Source organism: Miniopterus schreibersii (assembly GCF_964146895.1).
Source record: "Miniopterus schreibersii genome assembly, chromosome: 16".
Classification (NCBI taxonomy): Eukaryota; Metazoa; Chordata; class Mammalia; order Chiroptera; family Miniopteridae; genus Miniopterus; species Miniopterus schreibersii.
Window position 1 is genome coordinate 3,951,927 of NC_138116.1, and position 13,396 is coordinate 3,965,322.

A 13,396-nucleotide genomic window follows, 5' to 3' on the forward strand; every position below is an offset into this window, starting at 1 on the left:
CAGCGATGGGGATTTGCTCTCCTTTAACTCTAAACTTCAGATAATTGGAGGGAGGGTGAAGATTGGGGAGAAATTTATTAAGACACGCAGGGACCGGAAGTCGTGGGGGCGGGCCTTCAGCGGAAGCGGGCGGATCCAAGGGCGGGCTTCTCTTTTGGGGGCGGGATTCTTTCCGGCGCGGGGGTGGACCCGCAAGGCTGTGCTTTCCCAGAGCGTGGGGGCGGGATTTGGGGCGCCTGTGGGCGGGGTCAGGGCGGGGCCAGGACGGAGCCCGGGCCCGGCGCCGAGCGGGGCGGTCCTTGGTATCAGTTCTGCCGCCTGGAGCCTCGTCCCGGCCATGGCTCCACGCTGCTGGCGCTGGTGGCACTGGTCGGCATGGCCTCGGATCCGGCCGCCTCCCTCCGGGAGCACCCCGAGTAGGAGCTGCGCACCCCTGGGGCTGGATGGGAGCGCGGGGAGGCCTGCGAACCCTAAGTGGAGGGGTGGGAGCCCAGCTGGGGCAGAGCTGGAGAGGGACGAGGCAGGAGACTGGGGGGGTCCACTCCCGCGGGCAGTGTACGGAGGCAGACGGGGGCCCGTGGGGTGAGGCTCCCTAGGGTGAGAGGAGGGTCAACTAAGGTGAGAAGGGGAGACCATGGTGTCCACGGGCGAGAGAAGGGGTGAATGAGGGTGATACGCTGGTCTGTAGGGCTAGAGAGAAGTCTGAGGCGAAACAAGGGTCTGTAGGAATGAGACGGGTCTATTGGGGCGCTGTAGGGTTCTGTGGAAGAGAAGGGTGAGAGAGGTAAATGGGAACCTTGTGGGAAGATCCACGGGGTCCGATAGAAGGATGCGATATTCTGGCTGGGAGGGTAGGGGACCCCATAAGGAAAAGGAAGTTCTGTGCAGGGCAACTTCAGGGGTGGGTGGTGGGGATTGTTGAGTAGGTCATCTTATGCGACCCGACATAGGAAGTCCATGTGTGAAATGTGGGGTTCTGAATGAAGACATGGCCTTATTCCGATGAAACAAGGAACTGTAAATGCCAAAGCTTTGACAAAAAGGAGGGTGAAGCTCATGTTTGACACTGAAGTTGGTTGTTCTGACCTCCTCCCCCACCTCCACCCCTAGGCTCCCGCCAGCAGTTCTCCACACAGGAGCAGACCCCCCAGATCTGTGTGGTGGGCAGTGGCCCAGCTGGCTTCTATACTGCCCAACACCTGCTAAAGGTAAGCCGTGTCCTCCTGGTTCCCTCACCCACGATTCACTTGCTGCTCCAATCCTGAGGGCAGGCCCCACTCTTTTGGGCTTAAAAGTACTCTGGATCCCTGATGGGGAGTGGGCTCCCAGCCCATCTAGACGGGACACTTTCTGCACACGTTGTCACCTGTATCTGGGGCTCCCCATTCTAGGTCCTCAGCTATGAGAGAAGTGTGTCCGCCTCATGGGCGATGGTCAGTGGTCCTTGGCCGGTGGTGGGCTCTGCCTCCTTGGCCAAGCCCTGCAGGGAGCTTATGCAGACCTGCAAGGTGACTATCCTGTGCCTCTTCTTCCCTTCTTTCTTCCATCTCCACTCAGTCCCCAACATCCTGCATCTTGAGGGTCTGCCCCCTCCTTTCAGGGTTTTCTGTAACTTTACCCACCTCCCTGTGCTCTCCTCACCAGTGGCTCCAGGCCTCCCCATGCTATGCTGTTCTTTCAGCCTGCTCTCCACCCCCATCCCCTCCCCCAGAGGCCAGGGTCTCAAGGCTTAAAGTATTGGCCTTGGTGGGCAGGGCCCCAAGGTTATTAATTACTCTTGGGACTTTGCCAGACCTTGGACTTTGGTGGGAGGGCGGGAAAACCATGGTGGGGGAGGGGAGAAGGGAGACCTAGGCTAACTAAGACATGGGACAATGGCCTGGCTTTGGAGGGACTTGGAGTGAAGCTACAGGAGAAATGATGAACATATTAATTATACACACACATTTGCAGATGCTTAAAAGGTAAGGTGACAGCTGGCCCAGTTTGCCCAGGACACGGGGCTTTCAATGTTAAAAATGGAAGGGTTTGGGGAGACTGAGATGAGTTGGTCACCCTTCTGAAAAGTGACCTAAGCATGCCTGCCAAACAACACAGGTTAAAGCTAATTCCAGTGATATGACCAGCATAAGCCGAGTTAGCTGGGGTTAGTCAGAAAGTGTTTCTTGGAGAAGGTACATTGAATCTGTATTAAAGGAGGCCACAGGCTCTGGAGAAGGCCTCCCAGGTGCGGGGAGTCATCCCAGGCAAGCTGCCATGTAGTCGGCCAAGCCTGGGCTCTGGGACAGAGACCAGGGGTCTCACAGGGGCTGGGGAGGCCCTGGAGGGCATTGTGTAAGGGACACTGTGTTCACTGAACCTGAGATTGGGCCTTCTGGCAGGATTTTCAGTGCTTCAAATGTGAGTAAAAGCTCTGACCTGCACTCAGTGGGGAAACACTTGCATGTGCTTTCCCTGTGGGGTGCTGGGGGATAGACACGGGCCAGTTCCAAACTGGTCCTTGCCCACTGGGAGCTCCAAGCTCCTGGTTGTGTTCCAGCGGCAGCAACATGCGCAGCACACCTGGGCAGTGGCACTTAGTGGAGTGTAGGGTCCCATATTGGAAGAACCTTAGAGAAAGTTTCTGTTAGAAGGGGGACAGATTTAATTTAAACAGAAGAAGGGGGACAGAGGGAAAGGGGCTTGAAAAAGAATAGCTGGAGGGATAGGAGGGAACTTCAAGGTTGGGGAGGAGAGGGCTCCCTGGGAGACAAGGTCGGCTGTTCAAGATAACATGTCCATCGGATTTAGCTTTATAGAGGTGGCCTTGGAGAGAGCACTGTGACCTAGAGGGAAGGACCCACAGCCCGGAGGAATGGAAGATAAAGTCAGATTGTGTAAGGTGTTGTCCACCAGGCTCAGCAGTTTGGACTTTGCCCTGCGGCAGTGGGCAGCCAGGGAGGGCTCATGAGCGAGGCAGTGACTTGCAACAACAGTAATAGTATTAACAGTAACGATAACTTTGGGTTGACGGCACACTCACCATCGTCAAACCCTGGCCTAGGTGCTTCAGGCCTTGCTTATTTAATGTTGAGCATCACGCCAGAAGGGATGTTCTGTTGTACAGAGAAGTTAGAGAGCCAAAGAGTGGTGGGGTCCCCGTGGCTGTCGACTCCAAAGCCAGAGCTATACCTGGGTACCACATTAGTGGGGTGTGAAGGCGGTGGGTCAGGCACCACCTGTAGCAGGCACGGATGGGGAGTCAGGAAACACGGGTGGGTGGTGGGTGGCCTGGACTTGAGTGCAAGCTATGGAGTGGAGGGAAAGGGGGATTTGGGCAAAGGCGAGGAGGTGAGCAGGAGCCTTTGTCAGGATGAGGGCAACTGGAGGGCAGGAGCTCATTTGGCCTGAGTCCCACTGAATCAGAGCATTACAGTAGGAGCCAGGATGGGGGTACGAGGCAGGGTGTGTGTCACTGGGCACTGCTTGACTCCGAACCTGCTTATGGCCCAGAGTCTCTCACCGTCCTGACCTCCAGGATGCTTCCCAACAGCCCTGACAGAGGGGTGGGGTTATCTGTCCCTGTTTACAGAGAAAGAAGCAGATCCTGGACTTAGCAGTCATGTGGCTGGTTGGCACCTGACCCCAACCCTGTGCCTTCCCCACAGCCCCTCTAGGTGCCCTGGAGCCAGTGTGTGAGTGAGGTTGTGTTTTCTAAGACTAAGAGTAGGGCTACTTTTATCTCCCTTTGCCCCCACATGCCCCAGCTTTGCTCTCAGCTCCATGTCCAGCTTGGTCCCCTTTCCAATAGGATGATCTTAAGCTAAGGCAGGCGTGAATTTCAGAGGGTGATTCTCAGGTAATCAGCCTGGCCTGGCATTTCTAGAAGTGTCGAGGGGTCTAAGGCAGGCTGTGTGGAGCATCTCACCCAAGGAGATAAAGACACTCCCCTGGTCCCCCTCCAGTGGAGGGAAAGCTAAAGCCCCTTCCTGTCGGCCGAGTCCTCCCGTCTCCACTGGCTGGCAGTCCTCGAGGCCTGCCCTCTGCTGCCCCATTCCTCTTGTCTAGCTCTCTAGGCAGGTGGGGAGTCAGGGGGTCTTTTCTCCTTGCAGTGGGTTGAGACCTCCTTGTGTCCTCTGCCCACTGGGCTGGGTTCCCTGCTCTGTCTGGGAAGGGGAGGACCCACAGGGGCCCAGTCCCTCCGTAGGCCCCACCACCTGCCACCCTCTCCCCCAGCACCACGCCCAGGCCCACGTGGACATCTACGAGAAGCAGCTTATGCCCTTCGGCTTGGTGCGCTTTGGCGTGGCGCCCGACCACCCCGAGGTGAAGGTGGGTCTCTCTGGGCATGGAGGGGAGGTTTGGAGACTTTGGTCAAGGTGAGGAGGGGAGGGAAGCTCCGCTGGCCGCATGGAACGACCCCAGACCCTGTAGATGCCACCTAGATTCCATTCTGGGGACGTTGTGGGGTGAGGGTGGCACAAGCATGGTCCCTGGAGCTGCTGCATCCTCTAACCCCTCCCACCCTGGGGCCCGGCAGAATGTCATCCACACCTTTACCCAGACGGCCTGCTCTGACCGCTGTGCCTTCCACGGCAATGTGGTTGTGGGCAGGGATGTGACCGTGCCGGAGCTGCGGGAGGCCTACCATGCTGTGGTGCTGGTGAGCGCAGGTGGGTGGGGGGCGGTGGATGGGGCAGGGCAGCAGCCGGAGGTGGAGGCTGAGGGGTGGAAGGCGTAGGGGTGAGGCCCAAACCCCTGGGCGTGGGCCAGGCTGGAAGCCGAGGAGGAGGAGCGGGGAGGCACGGGGAGGCTGGTGTGGCTGTCTGGCCCCATAGGTGGCGTTGAGGACTCCTGGTCTTTCCTCAGAGCTACGGAGCAGAGGACCATCGGGCTCTGGACATTCCCGGTGAGGAGCTGCCTGGTGTGTTCTCAGCCCGGGCCTTTGTGGGCTGGTACAATGGGCTTCCCGAGAACCAGGAGGTGAGTTTGGGGAGCACTCCTGCTGCTTCTTCCTCCCACCTCTCAGCCAGTGCTGGGGCAGCTCTTAGATGCCAGAGATGGGGGAAGAAGGAGCCATCGTGCAGCACTGGAAGGCTCCCAGTGAGATGAGATGTGAGCCAGCAGGCTGATGGCTGTGGAAGGCCTCTGGGGAGGGAGGCGTAGGGTTTGGGGGTGGCTGAGTGGAGGCTCAGATGGGATGGAGTTCCCCAGTGTGGGGGAGCCCGAGAGCTATGGATTGGTAGCCTGACTGGAGCCAAGGCTGGAGATACCCTATCCAGACCTCTCCCCTCCAGCTGGCGCCAGACCTGAGCTGTGACACGGCCGTGATTCTGGGGCAGGGGAATGTGGCTCTGGACGTGGCCCGGATCCTGCTGACCCCACCTGAGCACCTGGAGGTGAGTGGGTATGCCAGGGGCAGCGGAGGGAGAGCGGATGTCACACTGAGGGGAGGGTGCCCCTGCTGCAGGGTCCAGGATTCATCCCTCAAAACTGAGCTCAGTGCCTCTCCTTCCCCTTGGTATCAGGCAGAGGCCTTCTGAAAGGCAGCCTGCGAGCTTCATCTCATACAGTTTCTCCTTTACTTTCAGCACTCTAGTTACAAGGGCCTTTACTATTCAGTGTGCCACAGGACCTTTGCACATATCACTCCCCCTGCTAGGAACACTCTCAACTCACGTCCTGCCGGTTAATCTTTTAGTTCTTAGCTCAGTTGTCCTTTCCTTCTGGAAGCCTTATACCTTTCTCTCATAGACTTGTCTCCTGTTTTGAGGCATGTTATGACCACTTTAATTTTACATTTGTCGATGAGTATTTGATAAGTATCTCTCTCCCCACCAGATCAGAAGCTCTGTGAGGGCTGGCACCATGTCTCTTTTGTGCACCATAACCCCCCGCCCCTTGCATGGTGCCCTGCACATGGTAAACTTGAGTGAAAGAGCACGGGCCTGGTTTGCTACTAGTTTGAGCCGTTTGCAGAATTGGCGGCAGTGCTGCCTATGGCCACCAGATGGGGCAGAGGTGTACTTTCTAGCTGTCAGCCCTCTCAGCTCAGGGTAGGGACATGACCAAATGGAGAGGCTTACGGTTGGATGACTTTAAGTCCTCCTTTTGTGCCAGAAAACAGACATCACAGAGGCTTCTTTGGGGGCACTGAGGAAGAGTCGGGTGAAAACTGTGTGGATCGTGGGCCGACGTGGACCCCAGCAAGTGGCCTTTACCATTAAGGTGCTGGGGCCAGAGGGAGAGGGGCCGTGGTCCTAAGAAGACGGTCTTCCCCTGGGAGGTGGGGCAGGGGAGAGCCCCTTGGAATGCTGCTTCCTGGGGTCAAAGAGGAGCCAGACAGGCCCAGTGCCTTCCATGGTGGTGGGTGGTGGTGGTATGTCCTAGCTGGCCTGGGCTCTGGGGTGTGCTCAGCAGTGGACAGTGCTCTGGGCCTGACCTCCTCCCCAACTCCTCAACCCCCCAACCCCCCTTCCCCAAGGAGCTGCGGGAGATGATTCAGTTACCAGGAACCCGGCCCATTTTGGATCCTGCGGATTTCTTGGGCCTCCAGGACAGAATCAAAGGTGAGGGGCCCTGGCCTGGCCCCCTAGCTCACTAGGGAGGGGATGGTCTAGGTCAGAGAGGGCTTGGGGGAGGGCAGTTGGGGAGAGGACTGTACCCCAGGGACAGCCCTGAGATGTTTTGTGCTGCTGACAGAGATGCCACGCCCGCGGAAGCGGCTGACAGAACTGTTGCTTCGAACAGCCACGGAGAAGCCAGCAGGGGAGGAGGCCGCCCGCCAGGCAGTGGCCCCCCGAGCCTGGGGTCTCCGTTTTTTCCGAAGCCCCCAGCAGGTGCTGCCCTCAGCAGACGGGCTGCGAGCAGCAGGCATCCGCCTGGCAGTCACCAGACTGGAGGTGAGTCTCCTGTTACCCAAAGACACCCTTGTTCTCAAGTCTCCTCACCTCAGCTGGGTGTTGCCCACACTCTCCCCAACAGGGTGTTGGTGAGACCGCCAGGGCAGTGCCCACTGGAGACACGGAGGACCTCCCTTGTGGGCTGGTGCTGAGCAGCGTTGGGTATAAGAGCCGCCCCATTGACCCTAGTGTGCCCTTTGACCCCAAACTTGGGGTCATCCCCAACACGGAGGGCCGGGTTGTGGATGTACCAGGTGAGAGGGTGCAAGAATGCTAGGTACCAAACTCTGGTGGGGGACAGGGAAGCTGATGTCTCCTGGGGCCATTCACATTCATTCATTCATCCAGTGACATGCACTGGAAAACTGCTCTGAGCCCGGCCCTGGGGATGTGGGTCCTAGAACCCAGCTCCACCTTCCTCCTGGCCCTAGAGGAAATGCCCAGTCTAGCTGAGATGCCCACCTGTGTATGGCTATTAAATTGTTCAGTTTACTGAGGGAGGCCTGTTCTGGGCTAGGCCTTGTACTCAGTGCTGGGTTTGAAGACTAAAGAGCAGTTCCTGTCCTCAGGGGGCTTCCAGTCTGATTAAATATCCACACACCTGACTATTCTTTCAGTAAATGTTTACGAAGCGCCTACTGAAACTGGAGGTGGGCAAGACCCAGTTCTTGCCTTCTGGGAGCTTGTGGTGTACAGGGAAACTGAAGGGTACGGGGAGATAGTAAAGTAAAACCAGGCGGAGCAGGATCCAGGGAGGTGGGCCAGTGGCCACAGGGGCCCAGCTGCTGGGGCTGCTGGGAGGACTTGGGATGTCCTGACGTCTGTGCACATGGGCATATACTGGAGGCGCAGGCTTACCAGGTGAGTGTCCAGCTGCTTGCCCTTCCTTTACACCTTGGCTATCGCCTCCTAGGCCTCTACTGCAGTGGCTGGGTGAAGCAGGGGCCCATAGGCGTCATCGCCACCACCATGACCGACAGCTTCTGCACCAGCCAGACCTTGCTGCAGGACCTGAAGGCCGGGCTGCTGCCGTCTGGCTCCAGGCCCGGCTATGTGGCCATCAAGGCCCTGCTCAGCAGCCGAGGTCTGGGCCCCGTGTGAACTCCTGGGGGGTGGGGTAGGTGGCCCCTGGCCTTTACCTTGGGAGCTCGTGCTCTGGGCTGGGCTGGAGGAGGTGGGGCAGTGACTCATGTTCCCTCTGCCTCAGGGGTCCGGCCCATCTCCTTCTCGGATTGGGAGAAGCTGGATGCCGAGGAGGTGTCCCGGGGCCAGGGTGTTGGGAAGCCCAGGGAGAAGCTGCTGGATCCTCAGGAGATGCTGCGGCTGCTGGGGCGTTGAGTCCAGATCCCTGCCAGGCAAGGAGGGCAGAGTGCTGTACAGAGGAGAGGGGCCGGGATCAGTCTGAATGGGACTCTGCACCACAGCTGCATCCCCTGCCCACTCTGGCGTGGGGCCTTGGCTGCCTCTTCCAGGGACCAATGAGCACTCCCTCCTGCCAGAAGGTCACCCTTGCCAGTGTGGGTTTAACTCTCAGCAAGGAGATAACCTCAGTTAGGGACTGGTGCAGGTGCAGGTGCAGGCTGACCTTCCTCCCTCCCACCTCTCCTCCTGTACTGTGAAGGGTCACCAGGTCCAGAATATGCTGAAAATAAAACAGCTGCAACGGAGGGCCAATGGTTGATGTGCCTGTGATTTCTTCTGGGGCCTGGGGTCACCTTCCAGCAGCAGCTCCCCTCCAGCCCCCAGGTGGCGCTGCAGAGCCAGCTCCCTGCTCAGGGGCCCGGGGCTGGAGGTGGGTTTGGTCGCCAGGCCTGGCAGGAACCCTCCCTTCCTCTCCTGGCCCTGCTGCTGCGGCCTGCCTGCCTTCCGCCCACACTGCAGGCACCTGGGACCTGGGCCTGCCTGCTCTGCTGGCCTCACTGCCTGGTTAGCCACCGGTACAACCAAAACAAGAAAAAGCAAAAAGGGGGAGTGAGGGGACTGGGCAGCAGCTTGCCCCAGTCCCTCCCTGGGGCCCCCACACTTTCCAATGCCTTGCCTCCGTATCAGGTTTCAGCCCGATCAACAAGCCAACAGGACCAAAATCTCCGTAGTGGTTTGCAGTTTACTAAGCATGTTCACCATATAAATGCCAGTCCCCAAGATGCTGGCCTCACTTTGTAGACTGAGGGGTCCTCGAAATTAACTGGTCCAAGGTCACACAGCTAGTGGGCTGCGGGCTCGAACCCAGGGCTCTGGGCTGGTGTTTTCTCCGAGGCTACCTTGGCCCCAGTGTCAGTCTGGGGACACAGTCCTCAAGAGGGGCGAAGGGCCCCAGGCGATGGTGTTCCCGCGGCTAGGAGGGGATGGAGGCGGGTGCGTGCGGCGGGCGGGCCAGGGCGGGGCGGAGGCGCCAGCCCCGGTGGGGCGGGCGGAGCCGGCAGCGGTGAGCGCTCCGCCACAGCGGCTGGCGAGCCCCGGGAGCCGGAGGTGCGGTGCGCAGCCCTGCCCGGGACGGGGTCTGGCGGGAGGGGCGCGGAGGCGGGGCGGGCCCAGCCCAGCCCGCCAGGCCGCACCGGGCGCCAGCCCCGCGCCCCTGGGCTCCGGCGCCCGCCGGGCTCTGACAGCGCGCGCCAGCTCGCGGAGCCCGGGCGCCGGGACGTGCACCGCGCGAGAGGCAGCCCGCACAGCTCCGGGCGCGGGCGCGGCGCCCCTTCCCCGGTGAGTGGCAGGAGGCAAATCGGGGGCGCAAACTTCGCCAACTTGGGGCTGATCTCGGGGGCCGCGCGGGCAAGGACGGCGGAAACAGACGAGGGACACACGAGGAGAGTTGGGCCGGCGCAGGGAGCCAGAGAAGGGGGCAGCCAGGGGACCGGGACCCTCGGGGCCAGGCCTGGGGTGTGGACCCCCGGGCGGGAGGAGAGGAAGAGAGGCGGAGGTGACAGGCGGACGTGAGGGAAGGACGCGGGCGAGGCGCCCAAGACGTTGGTCTCCCGGGTCGCCCAGCCCTCCAGCTCCTTCGCCTGGCGCTGCGACAGCGCGGGGGAGGGGCCGGTGCGGGGACGCGGGAGTCTGGGCTGCGGAAGTCCCCAACTGTTGCTGCTGGAGGCCGCTGGGGCAGGGAACGGAGCCCTGAGCAGGGGACAGCTGCTGGGTTCAGCCAGAGCGAAGGGAGCTGGAGCGGGTACGGAGCAGGGAGAACGTGGGGCCGCGGGTGACTCCGGGAGCCCGACTCCTGCAGGTCGGCTGAGCACCTACAGCGTCTGCCGTCAGTCCCCCTCCCCTTCACCCACAGTGAGTGCCCCAGCCCCCCTCCAACTCTCCTAGGTGGGCGTGAGCTCTCTCTTCTGACCCCAGGGAATCAGCTTGGGCTTCGCCAGGCGGTGAGGTCTTTCTAAATGCTGACCCTGAGCCCAGCGGACCCAGACTCCGAAGGCGAGAAAGGAAGGTTGGACGGAGAGGCCCTGGGAGCCCCGTGGTGCTGGGCCTTGGCTATGGCACCAGCAGGTTGCTCTGGTCTCCCAGGGGCTTCCACTCTGATCCCCGACGGCAGGGAAGGGAAGCCCGAGCCTGCTGCAGAAGGCGGGTCACGTCTAGCTAGGCCTAGGTGGGCAGGGCCAGGGACGTGCGAAGGCAAAGGTTTCTAGCAGTCAGAAGGTCCCCAAGGTGCGTGTTGCCCCCCCTCCCCCACCCATCCAAAGGTCCTGCTAGGTGAGCAAAGCGGAACTCCCGCCGGGCCCTGTACTCACGGCGGTGGTCCACCCGGTCCCGAGACCTGCTGGCGCGATGGGACCTCAGGCTCGGTCCCCCAGCCCTCTGATGGTGGCACCACCTTGGCTGTGTCTCCAAGGTGGGGCCACAGGGAAATTGAGGGAAGGAACTTATTGTGGGTTGGCCTGTTCTGTCTCGGAGCCCGTCCAGTTTCCGGCTGCGCCGGTCGGCTTCGAGTCTGTTTCTAAACTCCGTGCAAGGAATTTGAATAGGAACTTGCAGGGAAGGGAGACGGGCAGGCTGGACGCTGGACCCAGGGGCGCACTCCAGGTGCTGGGGCAGCCCCGCCGGCCAGGCGAGCTCCATCCCCTACCCCACTGGTGGGGCTCCCGCCACCACTCAGCTTGGGGGCCTAGGAACCCGGGACGCCCGCGGGGGGCAGCAGCTAGGTGGGGGGCACGGAGCGCGCGGTGCCCAGTTTGGCCGCCAGGAGGCGTGGCGCGGATCTTCGCGCGCGGAGTCACCGCCGCTGCATTGCGAGTGTCCTTGAGCGCGAGTGGCGGCGGCTCTGGCCGCCGAAGCCCCCTCCTCCCGCGGGGGGAGCCTGATGCCACGTTCCCTGTGAATTATTTATCACCGGCCTAAAAATACCCCGAACTTCACAGCCCGAGTGTAAGAGATTCCTGCCCGAGGGAGGGGGTGGGGCGCCCCCGGGGGGCCGTGCGGAGGCCGCTGGGAAGCGGGGAGCGGGTCTCGGAGGAGGAAGACCTCGGTGCCCCATCCAGGGGTGGCGAGACGGAGGGACTGTCTTTTACCCCGACGCCGGCCTTCGGGCGTCGGCTCGGCAAAAGGGAGGGAGGGAAACCCGACGGCAAAGCGGGGGCCGCCCAGGGGAAGGGCAGTGGGTCCGCCAGCAGCTGCGGTCCCTCCGCTTCGGGAAGCAGCGCATCTGGTGGGCTCCTGACCTGGCGGAGGGGGGAGCCCTCAGTATCTGGTCCCGTGTTGGGGAGCCTGCCTGAGATTGGGGAGCTGGGGTGAAGGCGGGGGAAACACACGGAGGTGCCCGGCCGGTCAAGGTGATGCTGAGTGTCCCGGAGGACTGACCACTGTCTCCCTCCCCTGGGCCATTTGTGGGTCCATATGGCTGTGGAACATTAACTCAGTGCGTTCCTGAAAGTCATGGACCACAAGTGGGTGGGCAGCAGTCCCCTGCGGGCCGGGGGCATCATTCAGGGGGCACCTGCCTGCCTTGGAGCTCAGGGAGAGCCTGGGTCATGCTCTCCAAAAGAAAGAGAACAGGAGCTGCATGTATAATTTAAACTTTTCTAGTAGCCGCCTTATAAAAAGTAAAAAGAAATAGGCCAGCTTAATTTTAATAGTATATTTTAACTCAATGGATCTAACTTTTTTTCAACATGTAATCAACATAAAAAGATTAGCGAGGTGTTTTACTTTCCTTTTTCCTTACTAGTCTCCAGTGCCCGGTGTGATTTCACTTACAGCACAGCTCCCCGCGGACGAGCCGCATTTCCAGGGCCCGTCGTCCCAGGGGCGGTGGCTGCTGTACTGGGCAGGACAGATCTGAGCGCAGAGCCCCGAGGCAGGGCTGGGGGAGGCTGGGGCTCCCCAGGGGGCAGGCCGCCTGCAGGGCCTGGAGGCCTGGGCAGAGGTAAGCCCGGCAGCGAGTGTCCTTTGCGGGCGTAAACTGCTGTTGGTGGTGGCTGAGTGTGGTGTGGCATGGCACACTTAGGTCCCCATTCCAGGGCCACCATGTCCCAGACTGACAACCGTACACAGGGGAGATCTCGAGGGCACTAAAATGAGTAGAGTATCCCCTCCGAGCCCCGACCCTGACTTCTCTGACTGAGATGAAACCAGGCCCACCCTGGTCACCCTTTGGCTCTCCGCCCTGTTCACAGGTTCTGTTGGGGATGTGATGAAGGTGAAGAGGCCGCAAAGCTGTGGTTGACGGCCAGCTAGGAGGCAGAGCTATGTCAGTGGGCGCCACTCACCAAAGCAATGACGTTCACTTAGCGGGGAGACACGGCAGGCCCTGGGGTTAGGTTAAAGAGTCCCGCGCAGCAGCGATGGTCTGGGGAAGCGGCTCGTGTAAGATACTGACCCCGAGCCCCGCACAGGTCCGTGGGGTCACACTCCTGCTGTGGAAGAGCTGCTGCTAATTGAGGCCACGGGGGAAGGGGAAGGATGTCCAGTGCCCAGGAGGAGGGAGCTCCGTGCCAGGCAGGGCCACAAAGAGCAGGGCCCGTGGGTATGTTAGATTCAGTTTATAGTGGAGAATGGGGGTGCGGGGAAGTGTCACAAGGGCTGCCTCTCTTCACTTGGCTGAGGGGCTGTCACCTGATAACAGTGGGTAGCCCTCACGCTGCTGTGAAGTAGGTTCTGTGATTATTGGAGGCAATAAAATGTGGCTCAGAGAGGGTGAGCAACTTCCCCAAGATCACCCAGCTAGTAAGCAGCAGAACTGGGACGTGAACCTGGGTCTGTTCGACTCAAACCCATGCACTTGGACACCAGACTAGCGTTTTCAGTGTACCTTCCTCGGGCGGCACCCAGATGGACAAGTTCCCAAGGTCTGGCCTTTCTAGCCAACTGTGCTGTTCAGCAGCTGAAAGGAAGTAATGAGTATGCATCGTGGCTCATGTTCTTCCCAGCCCCTGCCCTTCTGGGCTGCCCTTGGGATGCTCAGCTAATCTCTCCGTCTCTTTCTCCTTGTCTGTCTGTGTCTGTCTGTCTCCCTCTCTCCGCCTCTTTTTGTGGAGGGAGGTTTTCCCTTCTTCCATCCTCTGGATGTGTCCCTTTGCCTC

At 60.4% G+C, this 13,396-nt stretch overlaps 1 protein-coding gene across 1 annotated transcript; it reads left to right on the plus strand.

Moving 5' to 3' along the window:
• Positions 1-240: 240 nt before the first annotated feature.
• FDXR (ferredoxin reductase) lies at positions 241-8,560 on the plus strand. Its single transcript, XM_081115850.1, has 12 exons — positions 241-416; positions 1,111-1,208; positions 4,216-4,311; positions 4,520-4,642; positions 4,849-4,962; positions 5,277-5,378; positions 6,100-6,207; positions 6,464-6,548; positions 6,682-6,881; positions 6,964-7,135; positions 7,795-7,965; positions 8,089-8,560. The coding sequence occupies exons 1-12, from the start codon at positions 338-340 to the stop codon at positions 8,217-8,219; spliced, it is 1,479 nt and encodes a 492-aa protein (XP_080971976.1). The 5' UTR covers positions 241-337; the 3' UTR covers positions 8,220-8,560.
• Positions 8,561-13,396: the final 4,836 nt, after the last annotated feature.